This window comes from Sturnus vulgaris, chromosome 18 (genome assembly GCF_052056855.1).
Source record: "Sturnus vulgaris isolate bStuVul1 chromosome 18, bStuVul1.hap1, whole genome shotgun sequence".
Taxonomy (NCBI): domain Eukaryota; kingdom Metazoa; phylum Chordata; class Aves; order Passeriformes; family Sturnidae; genus Sturnus; species Sturnus vulgaris.
This window is the reverse complement of record NC_142260.1, coordinates 9,224,246-9,247,582: the sequence shown is the minus strand read 5'-3', so window position 1 is coordinate 9,247,582 and position 23,337 is coordinate 9,224,246. Positions and strand designations below refer to the sequence as shown.

At 42.8% G+C, this 23,337-nt stretch overlaps 1 protein-coding gene across 8 annotated transcripts in view; it reads right to left on the bottom strand.

Moving 5' to 3' along the window:
- Positions 1-22,360, bottom strand: part of USP47 (ubiquitin specific peptidase 47) — a 50,287-nt gene extending 27,927 nt beyond the window's left edge. For 2 of the 8 annotated variants that reach the window (XM_088175504.1, XM_088175507.1), the window contains exons 1-7: positions 22,097-22,360; positions 7,160-7,219; positions 4,091-4,243; positions 3,984-4,037; positions 2,879-2,995; positions 1,649-1,787; positions 128-224 (exon numbers count right to left, since the gene is read on the bottom strand). In XM_088175504.1, the coding sequence (XP_088031630.1) occupies positions 128-224; positions 1,649-1,787; positions 2,879-2,995; positions 3,984-4,037; positions 4,091-4,243; positions 7,160-7,219; positions 22,097-22,345 (869 nt within the window). In that variant the 5' untranslated portion in view covers positions 22,346-22,360. The other 6 variants (XM_088175506.1, XM_088175505.1, XM_088175508.1 and 3 more) reach the window with 6 other exon arrangements.
- Positions 22,361-23,337: the final 977 nt, after the last annotated feature.

Sequence of the window (23,337 nt, the reverse complement as noted above, 5' to 3'; positions counted from 1 at the left end):
TCCAGCTTGACTTCCATTACAATTTCCAGTATCCAAACAAGGAAATTTTGACAAGTGCAATTCTAAAGAGTGTCCTACCAATATGAACCAGAAGAAATTTAAGAAATTTTTGATTCTGTATACTCACTTATACAATGCATTTCTAAATTCAGGAGTCATGAAAAGTGTTTGCAGAAGGCTGTTCAAGTAGCAAGTCATTGCTTGATTTACCAGCCCCACATAACCTAAAAATATGAGAATAATGAGATGGATATAATGCAAAGAGATGGCAAATCACTTCAAGAGTTAAAACACTTGACTAGAAAACAATTCTGTGATAGTGTTTAAGAACTGCATTCGTCTGATATTTATTATTTACACTAAAAATTGAGGGAATATTATAATTTCTGAGAGCAATAGAGAATAACAGTTTCCATAACAAAAATAATTCTCCTGAATGACATGAAGCTGGTTTTTTGATCACAACAAAAAGTAATATTTAATGCTGAATACTACACCAGTGGGGATGTAGGTAACTATAAATAATAGCAGATTTAAATATTTTACAGAAGAAACTAGAATTTTCTAAGAAACAAGTGTGCACCAGCTTACTTATTGCTTGATGTCTGCTAAAAGTATCCCAGTAATAATGTTAATATAATTTGTACTGGCACTGGTTTTATTATTGTTTTTGAATCTGGAATAAAAAAAACTAAGTCTCAAGTGCCCACACAACACTACTATTCTAAACCCTTCCCCCTTAAATAACTAATTAAAAAAACTAACTGAACTATTAGAACACTGTCATTTTTTCTAGCTGAAAATGAAATTATTAACTTATATTAATCTAAGCTGTGATTTTAAGATTTTCTCCAAAATATGCAATATTAGCAACAACTGATAAGCGAGGAGCATATACTGAAGCTCAGTATAATAAAGAAATTAAAAATACCTATTTATACTCCAAAAATTATTGAAAAAAATAATCTCAGTACCATACTAGTAATGAAAAGGCAGCTAGCTGCACACAGGCATTTTCTGTGAAGAGACTGAGTCAGAACATTTGTACTTTATTTATTACTCTACACTATGTGGATAATCTTTTCAGTTATATTAGATGACAAAAAAAGGCAGACAATCTTTCTGATTTGCCAGAAGCCTGAAGCAGGTGAGAAGTGCTGCAGGATGAATGACAGCTCTGTGGCTGCTCAGTTCCTCTCCCCTGAGGAGTTTCTGTGCTGGCAGCTGTGATGTGCCATCTCCTCCTGCCCTGCTGAGCAGCCCCAGCACCCCAGGGGAGCCCTGCAGCCTGGGGGATGCAGGAGGAATTGCAGCCCCTGGCAGGAATTCCCAGGCCAAGCAGAGATGTGGCAGGAGCCCCTCCAGAACAGAGTGTCCAGTCCTCCTTCAGCTGGAGTGAACACAGCCTGAGCTGGGCACTCTGCTGATCCAACCCTGTCCCAAGTAAGGACAGGATGGAATACAGTTCTTCCACTTCTAAAGTGATGGGAGAATATCATAAAAAACATGAATAAAAAATGTAGCAGTGATGTGGGAATTTTAAAATAAATTGCAGTTTATTTAAAAAAAAAACCTGAGGTGCTGCTATTTGAAAATGTGCTAAAATAATTACGAAGTAGCATTGCCTTGACAAGAGAGAACACAATACCTGTCTCTGATTTGCTCAGGACTGAAGAGTAAGAGTAGCTTTGAGTGACATAGTCATTGGTACATGCCATGGAGCCTTCTCTGGGAAGGGGGCCTATAAACCTCTCCTGTGCACCATCCTCTGCTGTACCTGTCTCCTCCTGGAAACACAAACACAGCCCCATGTGCAGAGTTAGACAACACGTTTGGATTGAGGTACCTGTGAGATTTCTCTCATGGCTAACAAACCAATTTTCTAGGCACATCACACAATTTTTTCAGAATTACAGATACACAGTGTAACTTTAGTTCTACCCTCCAAATTCTTAAGCCCTTGACACACTGCTCTTAGGAAAGGTCCTCTGAAACACTGCACAACCAAATACAGTATTACAATCCACAAAACAAGCAAGGTGGCAATTTAGCATCTCCTGTGCCTCAAGTTTCCTGCACTGAAATATAAAATAAGATTTTTTCCAGAGATACAAATTTCACTCCATTACTCTTTTCAGAATTATTCTTAAATTCTGATCTTGAGCACAAATATTTACATGTGGGGCTTTTCCCCCTTTTTCAGGTAATTAAACTTCACAACAAGGGCTAAGTAAGCCAGCATTATGCTGATACAAGAGCTAAGTAATAAAACTTAATATATCACTGGGTTATCCAATCCTTGATTTGAATATATTGCAGCTGCATGTATCATGTATTTGAGAAACAGAAAATTTCAAAGTATTTGTTATGGCTAACAGTGGCTTCTAGCAACACTGCCAACTCTGCTTTTTTATTTATTTATTTTCCCATAAAGGTAAATATGGAAGCAGCTAACTGCTGTCGATGCAGGGCTGCCATTTCTGAGAATTCTGCCAGAAAGGTCTAATATTGCTTTCTAACACCCAGGGGAAAGGGACTGGATATATGATTAAATATGTATTGTTAAGACTTATCTCTGAATTTGTCAAAGATTAATTATATAACCTTAGAAAATCCCTTGCAGCAAATATCACATAAATATTTGACGAGCATGAACAGAATGACAGCAAACCATTACTAAAGGAATTGTTCCCACTCGGGAGAAATGTGAATATAGATGTCAATATAGTCAAAGTCTGCTGAGAAGGTTCCCAAAGAAGCTTAGGATGAAATACTCAGCCCACTTTTATTTCATGTTCTGATCTTACACAAGTACTACAAAGAACACACACCCCTCCCCCAACACTGGCTTATGTAGCTGAGTGAAGATTTTACTCACCTGCATTACGTGAGGCTGCTCACCATCCTTGTCTGCCAAATGCAGAAAGTTCTTCTTCCCTGGCTCAAAACCAGCATCAAGAATGGTTTTGTCACTGTTCTGATCTATTGGAGTCTGCTAAAAAAGATGAAAACAACAGAAACAATGCTTTCTAGAAACAGATCTATATGCAAATAATAGATTCCATCCAAGTACATTGTTTGATGTGGCTGCTAACACAGTAAGGCCACATGAAAATAAATAATTATCCAGTAAACAACACACACAGTACTGAAATAACTTGGGAACAGTTTAAGAAACATTACAGTCTAATGGAGTTAGTTAATCTTAATAGTTGGTTAATCTATTCAGGAGTCAAACACTGGTCTGTAAATTTCTTGTGAACATCACATTATCCAGAGTCCTCTAGAACCATTACAGACACTTTTTTCTTTAAAAAAAAAAGAAAATTACTTTCAGCAGGCATAAACATGACCTGAAATAAACTAATGTCTATTTCTTAACAAATCTTAGGGAGTTTTCTAGGTGCGTCCACAGAAATAATATTAGCTAAAATCAACACTGATTAACAATAAAGCATAGGACTGATATGAATATTTTTTTTTAATATAGTCTATTCAAATAGGTCTAAGAAACATCAGGACTCAATACCCAACATACTGCAGCTGAGAAGAAAACATTTCTCAAACAAGACCACAGGAAACTGAGACTATTTATCATGGGTATTATTATTAAAAATACTTACTGATAACAAAAACTAACATTGTATCTGAACGATCATATTAGTTTTTGTTTAATGATTAAGCAGATGCATCATTAGAGAGCACACTTGGAGACTAAAATTCAGCCAAATCAACCAGTGGCATCAGCCTGCTGTGGTGCAGCACAGGATGAGAGGAATCAGGTGAGCACCAGGGACACAGAAGGAAGTTTTCCGTGCTGGGCAGTGTCAGTGCAGGAACAGCAGGCAGTGCTGCATACAGTGTCAGTGGCACTGTCCCCACTGCCCCAGAGAAGTGTCAGTGGCACTGTCCCCACTGCTCCAGAGAAGTGTCAGTGGCACTGTCCCCGTTGTTGCCCCAGAGCAGCTCGAAGGAGCCATGACCGTGTCAGTGGCACTGTCCCCGTTGCTGCCCCAGAGCAGCTCGAAGGAGCCATTACCGTGTCAGTGGCACTGTCCCCGTTGCCCCAGAGCAGCTCGAAGGAGCCATTCTCGTAGCCCACTTTGGCAGCCACGTCCTGGAAGAGCTGTCGCAGGGGGGTGGAGGCCGGCAGGTTCAGGGTGACACGCTCGTTCACTGTCCTGGCGTTGGTGGTGTCCTGGATTATACACAGCACCCGCGGCTCCTCAGCAGCACACTCTGCCTGCAAGGACAGACACAGCCATCCAGGAGCACAAGGAGGAACAGTTAGGAGCTGAACTGAAAAATCAAAACAAAACTTCACCACTATAGTATACTTTTAAAACCTAAGATTTCTAAAAGTGGACTTTTTTTTAACAAAGCAAGCATGAGAAAAATAAGAACCTGCCAGTTTTGAAAAATCTCTAAAAAGAAGCTCAATTTTTATAGAACAAGAAGGAATTTGTATGGGTGTGGGGACAGAGAAAGTGCTCAGGCTCCACACAGAATTTCAGCCAGCAAGCACAAAGAAGACTGCTTCAAAATTGGGAACAGATTTCAAAGTCATCACTTCCAGCCCATATTTTGCTTTGACACAATCATAAATCCTGCTGAGGCAGAATATACCTTTTGTGACTTTCAGGAATGCAACCCAGAAAACTTGCAAGCTTCCAAGCAACCTTGGAAGCTGAGCACTAAACAAAAAGTCTCATAATCAAACCACTAACTCCACTGCTGTCTGAGTTGTTGGAAATGTTCTTCTGCCTGAACAAAGTAAGAAAATTAGCATCGACAAAAGGCTACTGGATGAAGTAAAGAGAGCTTAAATAGAAACTTCAGTGTATCTGAAATCAGAACAATAGTGATTGTGAGTGAAAGTGGCAATGGAATAATAATAAAAGTTTCTGGACCCAGGGAAGCCAAGAAAAATGGCATTTTTCCAACACTAAAAACCCAGGAAGTCAAAGATCTAAGCACAATCAATTAATTCTCTTAATTATCCAAAACTGTAGAACAAGAAGGAATAACTTAAATACATATCTCAGAGGAGAAGATCAAGTAAGTATAAGGAATTAGTCCTTCAGGGACTCAGCCTTTTCAAGCTGTAACACACAGAAGCATTAGTAAAATGCATTGTCAGAGTGCCCAAATCTCAGTCCATGGATAAAGGCCACAGCATCCAAAAAGGCAAAAAACCACATGCAGTGCTGGGATGATTCTCAGTGGATAAGAACAACAAACGGCAATAATTATGTTCATGCTCAAACTCTCAGCCACATCACAAGCAGCTTCCAGAGAACACAGAACCACAAAGACCTGAACACCTTCAGAATCCCCTGTATTCCTACACAACCGGCCTCACAGCACAGATGAGCACCACCAAAGTGCTACAGCCCCTTTTGGGAGCTCTTCCATCACCAAACCCTGGCAAAAGGAACACAGCATTCCTTCATGCCTTCATTACAGGGGACTGCAGGATCTGCTGGCAGTGTGCACACAAGGGTAGAATAAAATGTTAACTGACTGCAGCCTCTATTCCTAGCAGCATCACAAAAAAGTTGTTAGAGAAAGGCAAATAAAATCACCCTCGACCCAACCTGTACGGCATTAATTTGCTTTTGATTGGGATTTTTTTTAACGCTTTGGAGTCCAATTTCTTTAGGTTTATTAAATGAAATATCCTGTGTGGAAGCCTTAATTAACTGCATTCTCAAAAAGATTCAAAGCACCATTTGCAGCAAATCTGTAACATTTCATCTTTATGGGAGAATTTTAAATTTATGAACTACTTTCCAAGAAGATACACAAAGCTATTCCTGAAACATTAGCCACACATTAAGATGAAAACACAATTTGGAAGTCAAAGTAATTTTGACATATTATATCCTCACTTTCATCTACACACCCACAGAGACACACAGGGTTGTACTTAAGCAGACTAAAATTAAATTTCACCAGTGATTACTTCTCCTGGGCTCTTTCCTTGAAATTTCCCAGCACAGCATCTTTTTTTCTTGTTTTCTTTTTTGTTTTTGTTTTTTTTTGCCGAAGAAGCAAGCCTTCTCTTTTCACTGTGTGGTTAGAAAAGAGAAGGTAAAGCTTGTTCAGTGGTCTTCTTTCCTGATTTTTTTTTTTTTTTTGAGGTGAGCAGCAGCTAAGAGCCAACAAAGATAAAGCTATATTTGCATGCAGGTCCCTCAGCAGTGCTAAAGGCTTGCTCTGGGTGGGAGCCCACCCTCCTCTACAGAACACTGCAGGGAGGTTAAGAGGCGTTTATTGCTATTCACAGAGGCTCATCTCGGCAAACAGGAGTAAATTCGGATTCAATTATCCCCGAGGGCAGCTCTCCACTGACACTCAATTCCTGGTGCTACTGCCTTGACATAACCAGCACTGACTCCTCTCCTCCCTGCAGGAGTTCCCTGCAAAGCCAACTCCTCCCACTCCCACTTTCCCTGCTCCTCGGGATGGGGAAGCACTTCTGACTCGCATTAGAGCTGCTACTGAAAATAATTAGGCACGCAGTATCTGAGGGATGGAAATAACACGAAGGGAACAAATTACAGACGGTTACAGAAGATTTGCTGGTTGGGTTGCTGCATGTTACACGTCACACAAATGCTCTCCTCCTTGCTCACAGATCTAATTCTGACAGACTGAACTGGTTTAACTCAGGGCCAGGATAGCAAAGGCTATTAAGCTGTCATTCATTCACACTGCCACCACTTCAAGTTGTGAGCAGTAAATAGATAAAGCAAAAATAACCTCAGCCCAACTCTACTCATGGAGAGCATTCACACACACCAGCTGAACTAGAGACAACAACAACCTTGTCTGGGGCTCCTTTACTGCAGAAATAGTGTGAAAAACAAGACTGACCAGTGAGAGATCCCTCAGCTACTCTGACCAATCCCTTTTTTTAATGCAGAGATAGAGAGCCAAAGCTTCACAGACCAGTGTAAAAGCATGGAAACACATTCTCAGTCTGAAGCTGCCATTAAGACTGAATTCAATACGTACACGATCTTTGTATTCAAGAACATGCACAGAGTTCAATGTCAATAGCTCATGCTCATGTTAAAATAAACAGAAGCTACAGCATCATGCTCTTATTATGTTTCTTGGTTATCATGTCATAAAGTTGATTTCATCTGTCTACCTGTGAAAATTTCTTCTTCATTTCAGCAAAGATACTCTGTCTGCAACTCCAAAACATATCCTATAGTATATGAAAACAAAATTAACAAGTCATAATAATTGGGAGTTGTAATTGACTTTCATTTTATATGAAGCCAGTTTTATAATATAAACAAATATTACTACTGAGTTTGGAGACACCATTCACAGAATAACTCGAGAAGGAATAGCCTGTTTTAATATTTAAATTATCATAGAAGCAGTGTTACAGACAATGTCAGTTAAGTTGTAATACACAGACTACATTTCACAGAGTAAGAAGTGAATGGATAAGAAAATGTAAAGAACAATTCCAGATATAAATCCATACTAACACTTTCCTTGATTATCTTTAAAACATGCCACAAAAACAGGTAAATATTTTACCTCACATGGTTCAAGGATAAGATTAGCATATACCCCTGTAATTCAATTTATTATTGTATTTATAAATTATGAAGCTGTCCAGTTTCATATGAAACTGTTCTTTCATGCCTGAATTATTTCCTGTAAGGAAGTTTTATTAATATGAGCCCATTTTGAAGTATGCAGTCGAAGGTAGTAAAGAGATCAAGCTCCTGACTTTTCCTACCACTCTTAAAGAAAACCTGCCTTGGTATCTCTGATGTATCATCAAAAATTCAACAACAAACATTAACTGCACAAAATTGTTTTCTGACTAAACATCAAATTAACCAGCTTCTGAATCTCAAGTGGTGCACTTTGTATTTTTCCAGAAAGGAAAAAGAGGAAGTGACAATGAAGATGCTCATAACATCACTGCTCTTCTCCAAATTCCTTCAGCTGTGCCCTCAGTAACGATTATCAAAACAAAAACCACTGACACCATCTTTACTGACATGCCCTATTTGCCCCACCAAATGACCTACAAAAATAGCCCAATTTAGACTACTGCATTTAATTTCCCAGCAGGATGACACATAAGGCAAGAAAGATCCAGTTTTGGAAGTTTTAATCTGACAAGACTCTGTCTAGCAGTTTCCTTTACACACCAGTCTATAATTCCAGATTTGAGAGATTTCAGATTTAAATCACACAATGTAAATGTTTGCTGCTTACTGGTTTTAACTGCTCTTAATTGAAAGTCATGTACATTTTGTTAAAATGACCCAAAGGTTAATGGAGTCCCAGAACCACAAATCTGAAACTGTTGATTTGCAATATTATCACTGCTATCAAATTCATTGCCGTGTGTGCCTTAGGTTGCAATATAAGATGTAACCAGAGGTATGTATTCTATTACCAGCTCTTAAATCCAGGTGGGGCAGTGTTCTTTATCTCTTCCATGACCCATCCCTCATAACTGCAGGAGGATATCCTTCATTAACAGGCCAGCTGTTAAATCCAGGTGGGGCAGTGTTCTTGATCTCTTCCAGGACCCATCCTCCCTCTAGGAGATTTCTTCTGTTAACGAGCCACTGAGTCTCACTGTGGAACTGATAAAATTGCTCCCAGAGGGAGGAGCCAAGCATTCCTACCTAGACATGATCTGAGATTTGGAAGATCAGAGCAGCCTTTTGCCACTGGATCCCAGAGGAAAACCAGACCTTTCCACATCATCTCTGGAGCTTTGGAGGAAAACTGCACCTTGTGCAGGAGCCCTGCTCCAGCAGAACCACATCTGTCACTGCAGGAGGATGCAGCCACCATGGAATGGGACTGCACCAACCCTGACTGACTGACGGGGGCAGCTGGGATTCTCACTCTGGCTGTGGTTTTGTATTACTACATTTTAAGTTTTCTATTAAGTTGTAGTTTTTTGGTTTTGTTTTTTTCTATACATACTAGTAAAGAACTGTTATTCCTATTCTCATATCATTGCCTGAGAGCCCCTTAATTTCAAAATCATAATAATTCAAAAGGAAAGGGCTTACATTTTCCATTCCAAGAGAGGCTCCTGCCTTCCTTAGCAGACACCTGTCTTTTCAAATCAAAACACTGTGTCAAAGACTTAATTAAGACTTGCAATTTTCCTCCTAATCAGGGACTCCAAAGAACCCTAACTTTAGCCTGAATTCCTTCTCTCCAGAGACAGGCAAGCCAAATCTGGTACACACAGGGACATGTGTAATTTTGTAGTGTGCTATTCGACCTGGTGTACACACTGCAGGGTGGAAGGGGAGGAGAGGCTCCAGGGATCACCAGCACAGAACTATCTACAGGTTCCTTCTTTTATAGAAATATTCCTGGGCTGGCTTCTCAGTTCCTAGTTTTTTTTCATTTAAGGTCTGCTGGAAGATTTTCATTTTAGTTCACTAAACAAATTCCATGTAACAGATCAAACAAATCAGACTTATGAATTACACTGTTTATATGATGTTCAGAAAAGTTAGAAATAACTGAGATCTTCTCTGACAGACAAATCACAACTCACAGAATCACAAAACCATGTGGGTTGGAAGAGACTTCCAAGATCATTGAGTCCAACCTTTAACTGACTATTATCATGTCAACTAGGCCATGGCACCAAGCACCACATCTACTTGTTTAGTGAACACCTGCAGGGATGGGGACTCCAGCACCTCCCTGGGCAGCCCCTTCCAGTGCTCAACAATCCTTTCAGTGAGGAAATTCCTCCTGGTGTCCAACCTGAGCCTCCCCTGGCACAGCTGGAGGCCGTGTCCTCTCATCCTGTCACTGTTTCCTATGAGAAGAGGCCGATCCCCCCTGGCTCCCCCCCTCCTGTCAGGCAGTTCTGGACAGTGATGAGGTGTCCCCTGAGCCTCCTTTGGTCCAGGCTCTCCTTAGTGAAGAGTATCCCAAATTTCCTGGCTCCCCACTCCTGTCAGGCAGTTCTGGAGAGTCATGAGGTGTCCCCTGAGCCTCCTTTTCTCCAGGATAAACAACCCCAGCTCCCTCAGCTGCTCCTCCAGACCCTCTATAAGTTTTATTGCCCTTCTCTGGGCTGGCTCCAGCCCCTCCATGTCCTCCCTGAGCTGAGGGGCCCAGAACTGGACACAGCACTCGAGGTGTGTCCCCAGCAGTGCCCAGCACAGGGGACAGTCCCTGCCCTGCTCCTGCTGGCCACACCATGGCTGATACAGGCCAGGGGGTCGTGGGCCACTTTGGCCACTTTCAGTTGCTGTCAATCAGCACCCCCAGGTCCTTTTCCACTGGGCCCCATTCCAGCCACTCTCCCCCAGCCTGTAGCAAAGGATGGGGTTGTTGTGGCCCAAGTGCAGGACACAGCACCTGACCTTGTTGAAATCGCAGGGATGTGTCCATCTCTCAAATGCAGATGCAGCATTCTCTATTTGTCAATTAAAGTGTTCACTCAAACGCTCCAAATAAACTTTATAATAACCACTAGTGCAATTCTACATTTTACAAAAAGCTCCTCTCAGCATGGAAACATATTTAAGGTACAATTAAGAGACCAAAGGTCTTCTACAAAGTTGCTTAATTTTACCCTCATAAAAGTTACTCTGGAGTGCACCAAGCCAATTATTTATTACACCTCACAAAATCAATAGCCACATTAATTACACAGTTCAAGGCTTTCAAATTAACATACACACTATTCCCAGGCAAATGCAGAAACACCTTACAGTCTTTTCCTCAGAAGAAATAAGAGCAACTACTCAGGTGGCAAGCACATCTATCCACTGCTTGGGAGAAGTCCTCAAAGTTCCATGCTGCTACTTTGCCAAAGCGTGACACAGTACACCAGTGGCTTAGGAAAACAAGTTGCAGACCCTCAACTGCATAAGCACCTAAAAAGGCAAATGCAGACTGCTAATTAAGGCTACAATTCACAAAATCATCCTACAATTATTTTAGCACAGAAGTCTTCTCAGGCTGGTATTTTGGCCAACAGATACTTGAAATTGTAATTTCAACTGTTAGCTGTAATTTAAAAAACATAGTGAAACACTGACCCTTTCACCCCAAGTCACTCCATCTTGCTGAAGGTGGGATGGAGAGCACCTCAGCAAGTTGCTGGTGACAACAAGCTGTGTGCTGGTGACAACATGTTGGACGAAAGACGCCATCCTGAGGGACACTGACAGCTTGAGAGGTGGGGCTGTGTGACCCTGCTGAAGTTCAATAAAGCAAAGTGCAAGGTCCTACACCTGAGCTGTTACAATGCCAAACACACCCTCAGGCTGTGCAGAGCAGTGACTGAGAGCAGCCCTGAGGAGAAGCACTTGGGGGTGATGGCTGATAAAAACCTCACCATGAGCTGGCAGCCCAGAAAGCCAAATGTGTCCTGGGCTGCACCAAGGGGAGCGTGACCAGCAGCTCAGGGGAGGGGATTCTGCTCCTCCACTCTGCCCTCATGAGCCCCCAGCCAAGTGCTGGGGACATTCCTGGTGCCCACAGCGTAAGGAGGACACAGAACTGTTGGGGCAAGTGCAGAGCAGGGCCATGAAGCTGATCAGGGCACTGGCGTCCTCTCCTACAGAGACAGGCTGACAGAGCTGGGGCTGCTCAGCCTGCAGCAGGGAAAGTTGCACGGACACCTCACAGCAGCACCTGAAGGGCCTACAAGGAAGCCAGACAGCAACTGCTCATCAGGAACTGTAGTGGCATGACGAGGACTAATGGGTTCACACTGAAAGGGGAAATTCAGACTAGATATATGGAAGAAATTCTTTACCTGGGGGTAGTGAGGCACTGGCACAGGTTAGCCAGGGAATTTGAGGAGTGCCTCATCCCTACAAGTGTTCACAGACAGGCTGGATGGGGCTCTGAGCAGCCTGATCTAGCAGGGGGGTGGAACTGGATGATAAAGGTCCCTCCCAACCCAAACCATTTTATGGCCCTTTACATTGTTCCATTTCTAGAAAGGTGATGATGATATAACTGAAGATTTCTGACTATTAGACCAGGCTTACAAAAGATTCGTTACAAAACAAACATACAATCAACACACAGATCTGACCTGGGTGGACATGGGTAGGGTCCATGCTGGGGCCATGCTACACAAGAATTTACACCCCATGTACCTCTCTAAAAAATATTTCATCTTTGTTCCATTAAAGATCTGCACCTGCAAGTTGCAGAGCATAAAGCATATTGTTGCACTGAAGCAATTCAAGCTGTATTTCTGTATATACAAAGGCAGTGTTGTTATTTATGCCATCTGCAAGACAGACATTTGCTTTGACCATATAGATTCTGTATTTGTTGAAAATAAAGGAACAATAAAAATAGAGTGTTACTAGATCTGTCACAACAATAAATGTAGAACTGCAGTGGTTTTAACACTGCATTTAGATGTGGCTTACTGTTTTTCAGCCTTGAATGACTGAGTTAATTAAAATTCTACAGCAGCATTTCACTATTTTAACTCCTGCTTCACTTTTATAAAATTATTTTCAGCGATTGAAAGCAAAACCTAAAGCTAAGGTCAAACCTCATGCAGATTCTACCCAATATTTCCAAATTCCAGGTGAAGAGTTGAACCAACAGATGTGTGAAGTCTTACTGCCAAGTAAAGTTAATGGCCTGTTGAGACTTAAAAGGATCACCACTAGAGAAGATTCTAAATGTCCACATCCTGTAAATAATTCTCACAAATCAGTGCAGTACAGAGGAAAGACAAAGAGATCAGTAGCAAGTGGCAGACATCAAGCTCATACTCACAGAATTACTTGGAAGATTAAGCCTAAGACAGCAATTCTCAAATCTAAAGTAGCTTCAGCAACTTCAGCCTCCCATAGGAAGCACACTCAAGTGACACTGCCTGTCACTCACTGCTAGCCAAACTCTGGGGTGCACATTCCAGCTCTGTGGAAGTGACTGGATCCACATTTCCAGCAATTACAAGGATAAATGAAATCTGGAGCTCCAATGACACACAAGCAGTCTGCATCTGTACCTCTTACTTCTGAAGTATCATCACATAGTTAAAACATAGTTCTGTCCAGTGGAACCACTTCAGTGTCTGAATGTTTCTTTCTCTCTCAGCAATGACAAACTACTATCAAATCAGCTCCTTAGAAGCCACAACCATAATACAGGAATTTTTTCACCTATTTCAAGAGACCCAATCCATTAAATGCCATGCTGGATAAATGTTGACAGCACTGCTTTTTGCAGGAAATGCAAAGATCAAAGACCTTTCCAATAGCGAATAAGGAGAGAACAGTCAGTGAGCACTGGGGTATGATTCCCACTCGTTCAACCATTTCCCCTCCCCCTACCCTGTGCTTTTGAACCATGGACTCCAGAGAGTCCTTACAACCCATGACCCCCTTTTACCTCCAGCACAGCTACTCATGCACCATGTTTTTTTTCAAGCCCAAGGAAGCTCTTTTCAGAGGCCAACTTCCCTGGTACAGCCAGGTGAGCAGGGTCCCCGTATGGGAGGTGAATACAAGGCTGATAAAGGCCCTCAGAATGAGGGAAGCACTGAGCAGGTGCTCTCAGACTCACATCTGGCTTTATTTTAGAGGAAAGACACCTTCTTTTTTAAATCCAGGTTACTAAACTAATCCTGTCAGAGCACTGAGGTGTTACTCAACACAGGTGCTTTGCTGCAGCGCAGTCTGAGTTAATGAGAGAACAGTGCACTTAGAATCCTGTTACAAATGCCTGAATCAAAACACTTACAAAGACGTATTTTATAGCACACTTGTGGCAAACTGAATACACCTTTTAAAACACAGATCCCAGGAGGTCTTAAACAGAGTAATTTTGAGCTGTTAACTTGATAGATCTTGTGTTGGAACGCTTCCTGAGGCAAAAAAAAATTCTGATCAACCTTCAGACACAATCATTTAATTTTCAATCTGACTGACTTTAAAGTATCAGGCTTCTGAGTATCTCAATAACATACTTTATCCTCACCTATGAGTTCTTCATTATACCTAGGGAGACTTCAGGCAAAATCCAACAATGTTCTGAATCTAGTGAAACTAAACAGAGGTCCTTTTACAAGTAAGGAAAAAATGGCTTTACAACAAGCCAAGGGCTGGCCAGGGCCCAGAGCAAAGGTGGGCCACACTGACACCCGTGCCAAGTGAACCCTACAAATGCTCTCCTATGGGGGATGCCCTGATTCAAGGAGGAGGTACAAAATCAGTTCTGTAGTAGAGCCTCTGTGATCTTGTTCCCTTTGGAAAATGGGGTGTATATTTTACTCTCTCCTCTGCCTTTTGTAGATTATTACTGTTTTCAAGGCACCTTCTCAGAAATACTTCCTTAGGAACAGAATTTTAGTTAAAAAGAATTGGAAGTGCCACCTCACTGAACCAGCTGCATGCTAGCTGTCATCTGTCACTCCTGGAAAATGCACAGAGACAAATTATAATACATAAACATTCTAAGTCTACTACTTCCAACTTTCCAAACATGTCCAAAAATAACGCTATGCCTCAGAAATAAAGAGTGTGCTATGAGGCTGGTGTTTCCCTTTGAGAATTTGTTCCTACTGCTGTGTATTACCAGGTCATTTGTAAAAAACACTAACAAAAGAATAGGAACAACAAAAAAAGTTCGGATGGGGCAAGAAATAAGTACAAGCCTGGAGTTTGTTCCACAGACTACAGAAAAAGCTATAGTGTGAGGTGACACATGTCTGGGAGAGCTGAACTAGAGACCAAAATATCCACTTTTCAGTTTTACAGAAGGTACTTTTCATATTTTAGAAGACTTTAAATATGTCTTACTAAGGACATCTTGAAGAACCAGTCTTCTCACACTTATCTCCTTATAGCCCTTTAAATACAGTAAATTAAAGTGATTCAAGATTAATTACTTCCCTTAAAAAAAGTCAAACAAAGCAGCTGTCAATAACAAAAGAGTGCAAGTAATTCCTGGTCATGCCTGCAGATCACACAAGAACTAACAAAGTTTCCTTCAGGGGTAATGAAGAATAATTTAAATATCTATAGTTATCTCTTAACCACTGGACATTGTGAGTATTTCACTCTCTTACTCTCAAAGATTTTAATTTTAGCTGATTCCATTTTCTTTCTTCCTCTGACCTAAAGCTGTTGAACTTGCAAAGGGTTTTGTAACCACATTAAAATAATTGAATTAAATGTCAATGAAGTTCTCTACATTCACAAACTATCTGCCCAGACTCCCTACATTCATTACAGTAAAACCTTTACATTCAGATCTGAAACAGCCTCGTCTTCATACAGCTTCCTTTGCTTGTAACTTCTCTCCACGTTCCTAATCAGCATATTCCTTGGTTTTCCTTAAAAAAACCAAAACTCCATAAAAGTTAAAAAAGGGGATGTGAGAACACCACAAGACACTATACTTTTATATATTATATACTTATAATATATATACTTATATATTATATACTACATATATATATATATATATATAATATACTATACTTTTATATATTACTCAATACTTGCAACATTTGTCTCCTACGGAGAGTCACAGAAGTAGTGGATGGACTTGCCTTCCATTTCTACAAGTATGAATTTTATGGAAACATTTTCCTTTGCTGCTCCTATTCTGAAGAACTTTTGGCTGGATTGAATTACAAATGCAACATTAGAATTAAAATAAATTAGGAGTCTGAGCAAAACCAGTACTCAGAAGTTTTCTCTTCATGGACAATTTTGAAATGAAGGTTTACTTCCCTACAAAATCACCAATAGATATATATGCTAAAAAATTAAACTCCTGAACAGTTCAGACGTTAAAACATGACTACAGGCATAGTTTTTAATTCTTTAACAACTCACTGATTTTAAGCTGTCCAGCTGCTGCAGGGGAAGGGAAAAGAGAAGCTGCACAGTGAGGTGTGTTAGCAGGGATGCTTTGTGCAGCTCTCTGGGAATTCTGCACAGAACGAAGGGTCCAGCTCCGAGTGGAAGCACCTGCTGCCACTGCCACAAGGGGCTCCAGGGAGAACACAGAGCTTTGGAGCCGTGTCCCCGCAGAAGGAACAGGGAGGACAATGCCTATGTGAGAAAGGACCTAGACAATTTTTCCATATATAAACTGATGGAAACATTTTATTTACAAAAACACCCAGGTACTACGTAGGAGTTTCTGAGTCTGCTGTTCTTTTCCTTCACTGTTACTGATCTCAATCCAATAGCTACACAAATCAGTGAGCATGGCTGCCCTCCATTCCTTCAGCTCCTGTAGTACACTGCCAAACTTCTCAGGAAAATGCTGTTTACACGTTCAGACACTGTTTACTGGGAAAACTTCCACACTGTCTCAAATCTATTTCTCATGAAGCTGCGGAAGCAGAGCATTCACCAATCCTCAGGAATTCAGGCACACCGGCTCAGGTTACTGAGGCAGCTCTCGTCACATGTGCTTATGGAGAAGCTACACCTGAACTGCAGCACGATAACCAGCTCTAAGCTATTCACAGAAATGCCAATCTAAAAATAATCTGTTGCCATTTTTTCAGAAGCACCTAAAGCATCCTTGTGATCACACTCTCAACAATTACATTGAATCAAGTGATCTGTACCAATTTCACCCTTTAGTATTTTTAGAACATGCACAACATCCTTTTTAGAAATTATTTCATCTGCCAATGCTGTGCAAGAGCATTTGCTCAGTGCAAGCTGACTAAATGCCAAGCATTGCAAAAATCAAAGAAAATAAAAATCCTGGCATTTCACAGTGCCTGAAACTGTGGTCAAGTTCATTGTTACTTTATCAGAACTCCAAAAAAAAAAAAAAAAATCTGTGACTTACTAGTACTCACAATTATCAATTCTTTAGTAACTAGTGGCATTGTTTTGAAAATACTTCGTGCAAGACAAGAAAAATATAACAAAATGCTAAATAGCAGCTCACCCAAAGAAACACCACATTAAATCTTAAAGGGCAAAGTGTAAAATAGCAGCTTTAAATGTTCATAAAAGAAGTAAAAACTTTTTCAAACTGAATAAAAAGGCTGAATATGTACATGGAACTCAATCACTCCATTTTCTACAGACAAAACTTTCACCTTTATTTTCTTAGATAAAACCCAATATATTTTCAAATACAATAACAAGAGTGAAGCTGTGACTGGATATATGAACATTTGTACATAATATAGTGCAGTGCAGTACCAACTAATGTAGTGGGGGGGAAAGAGCTTAGAATAAAACCCTGCCCCATTCCCATTTAATTCTGACAAGACTAAAACATGTAATTCAAAGGTAGCACAAATTCAAGGCAGTGGTTTATTTCACAAGTTTTCATATTATATTGACATCAATACATTCCATGAGAAAGAGGCAGCACAGTAAAAATTTTCATCGGTAAATGTGTGTTTGTACAACTAACATTTTAAAACTGTGATGCAAGGCTGTATTGGTTATATCCACATGTCTTAAAAATAACAGAAAATGTCATTTGAGGACTTTATTTCATAATGGCTACAAACAAAGCACTGGAAACTTTTTTGTCGCATACTGACACTGAGCTCAAAAGAGTGCAGAATGTAACACTAACAAATCTCTGAAGTATTCTCTAAGTCTGAGAAAGTGTGTAGCTGCACAAAAAATAATTTTAGAAAAGGGCTTATACATTCACTACTGATGCTTTTGATCGCAAAATTTTAATCAACAGTGATTAAAATCACAAAACAGTAGAGAAAACAGCATTTATTGTTTGTGGCGATGTTCAAAAGGTATCAGTGCAGGAGAAAAAGAAGGGTTTAGTTATGTAGTTGTCAGATTATTCTCCTGAGTAGTAACCCTTGCCAGCATTTCCAGTCTGAGGCTCCAGCACCAAGTGCTGCCCAGCAGGCAGCTGGTACCTCTAAAGCAAAACCATTTCATCAGATGATCTGGAGGCGCTGATACTTCATTATCATGATCATCTTTATATGCTGCAGATTGAATACTCAAATGACAGCAAGGGAAAGTAAATGGTGACTGGGAGGCCCAATGGCTGGAAAAAAGCAGGGAAAGCTCTTGAATTCTACTAAGCTTTACTCACCAAACTCAGTAACTACATGAACATCCTTCAGGAAGCATCGGTTTGCAACAAATTATTTGGTGGAATTCCACGTGGAATTTGTTTGTTTCCGAAATCCGATTTCCAAAATACCTTCTCAGTCAATGAATTAGTCAGTTTCTCTAGCTGTCACAATCCTACCTTTATGTTTTCTAATGGAGCACGGGAGAAGGAAAGCAGGAAAAACTGATAAATTATGCAAGCTGTAACCACTTGTAGAATCTTTTAATACATGGGAATGAAAAAAACAAGGATGTCATCAGCATTGAAAAGAACAGCATCCCTTTACTTAAGAGAATTGCAAAATATCTTAATCAGATTCCCGCTCTCCTAATGAGGAAGTCAGAATGATATCCATCAAGAGACACATTTGATTTGCTCAGTGCAGAAGATGAAAATGGGTTCATTAGTGCAGGGATGAAAAGACTCACATTAGTGAGCTGAGAGAGAACTCACACCACCTTGCTCGATTTAATGGCAGCAAGGATGTATTTATACACACGTTTATTCTGACAGGTGTGCTTTGGATAGCTCATGCTGGAACATGTTGGAAAAGCATCTGCACAGCATTTATTTAATCAGTAGCACAAACACTTCAGAAACCTCATAGCAGAACACACTTCTCATATTCTGACCAATACTCACTAAGTTCTCATACATCTTGATTTTCAAGATAAGTCTTTGTAAAGTTCACTTATATTACCAGTAAGCACACATAGGCATCTTTCTCACCAACTGTGTTGATAAGAATATTTTATTATTTTCTATTTGAGGTAGATTATCCCAAAACAAGTTTCAAGTCAACTTTTCCTGTAAGAAACACTGAAAGCCATATAAATGTTTTCCCTTCTGATAGCATCACTTTCTTCTTATTTCCATAATTATCTTACTCATACTATTTATTCACTCTCCCTTCCCAGGGTTACTGGGCAAAAATCCACACTTTTATTAATACAGCAATTTTTATAGAATATGCTCAAGTTTTGCTACCAGCGTGCATCAATGAACTGTGTTTTACTCAGTGCCTTCTGTTTATTTGATATAAAAGAAAACTGAATTGAATTTTTTCATCTTTTAGATGAAGAAAGCAAAGTAATTGTGGATGGGAAGGAAAAGGAACAGGGAATACTTTACACTGAAGCCCAGCTCCAGTGAACAGGGATTCTCACTGCCCCCAGCATAACAGCAGCAGCTGGGAAAGGACCAGTAGAGATACAAGAATGAACTTACTGAGTGCCTGCACAGCCCAGGCAAAAACCTTCATGCAAAAAGAAATCCCAACACTGGTTTATTAGAAACTGCTTTAATACATCACTTCCAAAGGAAAAAGAACTTTAGCCCAAAGTTATGAGCAACAGAAGATAACAAGGTCTTGATTACCTGGACTTCAGAGAAGGAGCTGAAGCTATGCAATGTCCAAAAGAAATCTTTTATTAGTCTCTTATGAAAAGTTATTTGAAGTGCAGTGGTAAAACTTTGTATCCACGAAAACATGGTATTACTCCTTACAAAAGCTAATGAAAAAAATCCCACCAATTCCACTTTGCAAAGAGCAATGTGAACTCCTGTTAACACACACAAAAACATGGATACAAACACAAACTTAAGACTCATAATCAACTAAATACCCATCCTTCCACTCCACCACACACAGGCTGGTAGTGCTGGAGACACCTCCTACCACTTATCTACCAAGGCATCACAGACTTGGGAGACAAGAACCAAAATCCTTTTCCCCATCCACTCCTTTGGATGATTAGTCATGCCCTAAACCAGCCTAAAGCAAACATCATTCCATTTCTTCTTGTTCTCTCTCACTGGAATGCCAAGGAAGATCTGGTTGTGTGCTCATCTTTGGCTGGTTCAGAGCCCAGCTGGAATCTCTGCAGCAGCAGCAGACAGTGAGCTGTAGCAGTGATACCCCCCAGCCCACCGGGAGGGGACTTATCCCTCAACTGTGCTCCTTCATCCATCCCTGGAGGCCACAGCTGAAACTCCAAACGATCTGCTTTGCCTCCAACTGCTCCTAGGGGCATAATAGGAATATTTAGGAGCAGGCTGTTGAAAACTCAGAGAGCTGGAGAATTCTGTTTACCCACAACTCAGTGTTCTCTGCAATGGGACTATTAATGAATCTCAGAAGGACTTAATGGGAATGCTGCAGTGTAACAGTCATTAAAACTCCCCATCGCTAAAAAAAAAGAGATATACTGAAAAACACTGGAAAAGTTGAAGATAAACTTCTGTTACAACATATATATAGATATAACCAGATGGGCTTAACACAAATAGTTCATCTGTTTTCTTTCTCAATTTGATTTCATTAATATCCTGTTCAGTTTCACTTACTTTGCATAGAGACACAATAAAGAACTTGAAAAAACTTGCTGAGAAAAAACAACTCCCACTAGCATTATCAATGTACAAAGTTTATAGATTTCACACTGTTTGTTTAAGATACCCGTATCTCTAATCACATATATTCATCTTCCTTTCCCCATACTTCCCCCCCTACAGATAAAAGTGCATTCAAAAGCCTCGTCCAGTGAGTCAGTTAAAAATACACATCTGAATCATAAGTATATTCTGAATACAACACTAAAGCCAAGGGGGATACTATTAATACATATAACTAAAGACACAGCCTTGGCTAGCTGCTTTTATTAATACCTTGTCTATTCTACTTAACTACAGCTACTGCCACAATGTTTCTGCTGCCACTATTTTAAAATGGCATTTTTGAGTATATCAGCTACTCTATCTTCTGTCCCTGGTTTTATATTTTTGAAGACTTTTGTTAAAAGCTAATATTTAACCATATGAGCTGCTACATTCCATCTCTTTGTTAAAGTTTCTGGAGATTTCACTTCCCTGCAAAAAGGACAAAATGTAGTCCTTTAAACCTTAGTATTTTAAGAAAGGAAACGAGGTAAAGTTGAAGTTATCTTTTTCTTACATATATCCTGTGTTTACACGCACAACTACCTGCACAAAAAACGTTTCTAATATTCACTGCTGTTATTGCCTTCCTAGCTCTACTCAAGAATACCATTTAAGGACCAGCACCTCATTTTGCTAAGCTCCACAAAAACGAAGCCCTTACTGATAAAGCTTCCTCTGAGAACACACGACAGGTAAATGTAACAAAACACCGACGTTTGATGAAAAACAACGGAAGGGGTTTGAGAAATTTAGCAGAACTGCAAAACTATCAGGAAAGTTGGCGAAACGGGTAAGTGTACCTGCTCAGGAAACAAAGTTTCTGCTGACACTACCTCTACCAGTAGCTGTTTCCAAACATTCCATGCCATCACTCGAACTCTTTCCCCTGCAAGTATCGCTCCAACTTGACACGTGTCATTCGCCTATCGCTGCAGGACAGAGGCTTCGCCTTCCTCTTTCACTCGGGCTCTTATCTCTAGCCTATGGCCAAAAACAAGCCTGTCCCCTTCTCCCTACAGCAGTGGAGAGATGAGGGGCCCAGAATAAAGGAAACAAGCCGCCGCTCAACCCATTCCCTCCGGCACGCACGGCGGGCCCTGCCAGAGCCGCCCCACAGCCGGCCCCGGCCGCTGCCCCAAGGCCGAGACTCGCCCGGCGGCCGGGCCGGCTCCCTGCAGTGCCCCTCGGCGCGGGGCCTCGGCCGCAGCCCCGCAGGAGCGGCCGCGCTGCCTCCGGCCCGGTGACACCGGAGCGGCCCGGCCCGGCCCCACCGCCGCGCAGGCCGGGCTGCCCGCATGCCGCGGCACGGACAGGTGCAGCCCTCGGGCCGCCCGGGCTCAGCTCAGCCCCGGTCTCCTCCTCCTCCTCCTCCTCCCCGGCCGGCCCCGTCAGCCGCGCACCACCATCACACCCCCGGCCCCGCACAAAGACGGGCCCGGCCCGCCGGGCCGCGCAGGGAGTGAGCAGAGCCGAGCCAGGCCGGGCCGGCCCGGGCCTCCTCCACTCCCTCCTCGACCGGCGCCGGCGCCCCGGGCCTGGCACCCGCCACCTCCGCCTCCCGCCTCACCTCTTTGGGGACGAGCTGGTTCTCCTCGCTGGGCACCATGGCCGGTGGCGCGGCACGGAGCCCGCAGCAGGCTGAACCGAGCGCCGTCGTCAGCAGCAGCGGGAGGCGGGGGGACGCCCGCGGCTCATCCTCCCCCTTCTCCTCCTCCTTTTCCTCTTCTTCCTCTTCTACCTCCTCCTCCTCTTCCTCCACTTCCACCTCCTCCGCTCCCGCGGGCAGCGCCGCGGCTCCGCCCCGCCGCCAATCCATGGCAAAATGGCCGCCGGCGCGGTTCTCGCGAGATCCGCCCCACCCCGGGCTGGCTGCGTGCGGCCGCGCTCATCGCCTTCGGCCTTGGCCGTTCTGGGGCCGGGCCTGGGCCTGCTGCAGCCGCTGCTGCCGGGCCACACTGAACCGAACCGAACCGAACCGAGTCGAGCCCCGCCCCGCGGTGCTCACCGAGCACGCGGGGCGGTGTCAGAGCCGCAGCGCGGAACCTCGGCGGGCGGCCGGGCCAGAGCCGCGCCGCGCATGGGGCGTCCGTAGCGCCGGGCTGCCGGCGCTCCCTGTCACGTTATCCTGCCATGCGGAGCGGCGTGCGGCGGCCGGGCCTGCGGGGCAGTGGGACTCAATAAATGCAATGGGCACCGTCTGTGGGAGAGTTCAGGGAAAGACTGGACGTGCCACGGTGGTGTTCGGTCATGGGGCGGACTGGATGGTCTCAGATGTGTTTTCTGAGCTAATTAAGTCCGTACAAATGGAGCAGCAGGGGGCGAGCAGGGAGGCAGCGCGCCCGGGTCACTGCCGCAGGTGCGCCTCGGAGCCGGCCCGGCCCTGGGTGCGCTCGGAGCAGGGTTCGGAGCTCGTAGCGCCCGGCCATGGGTGCGCTCGGAGCGGGGCTCGGAGCTCGTAGTTGCCGGCCGTGGGTGCGCTCGGAACGCCAGGCTCCATCGCACGGCTCCGTTCTCTCGCAGCACTGTCCCCGCCGCCCTTGCCCAGCCCGGGCTGCAGGGACACAGGACTGTGCGGTGGGATTCATTCGCTCCTGTGCAGTGGATTCACTCGCTCAGCCCCGGGCTGCAGGGACACGGGGCTGTGCACTGGATTCACTCGCTCCTGTGTAGCGCTGGTGCCAGGCTGGAGCGGCCCCGCTGTCCTGTGAGCCCTCCCTGGTGCCCAGGAGCTGTTTGTTCACTGAAGTCATGCCATGACGTTCAGCGTGTGCTCGCTGTAAATCCGAGATTAATAGCTCGTTTCCAAAC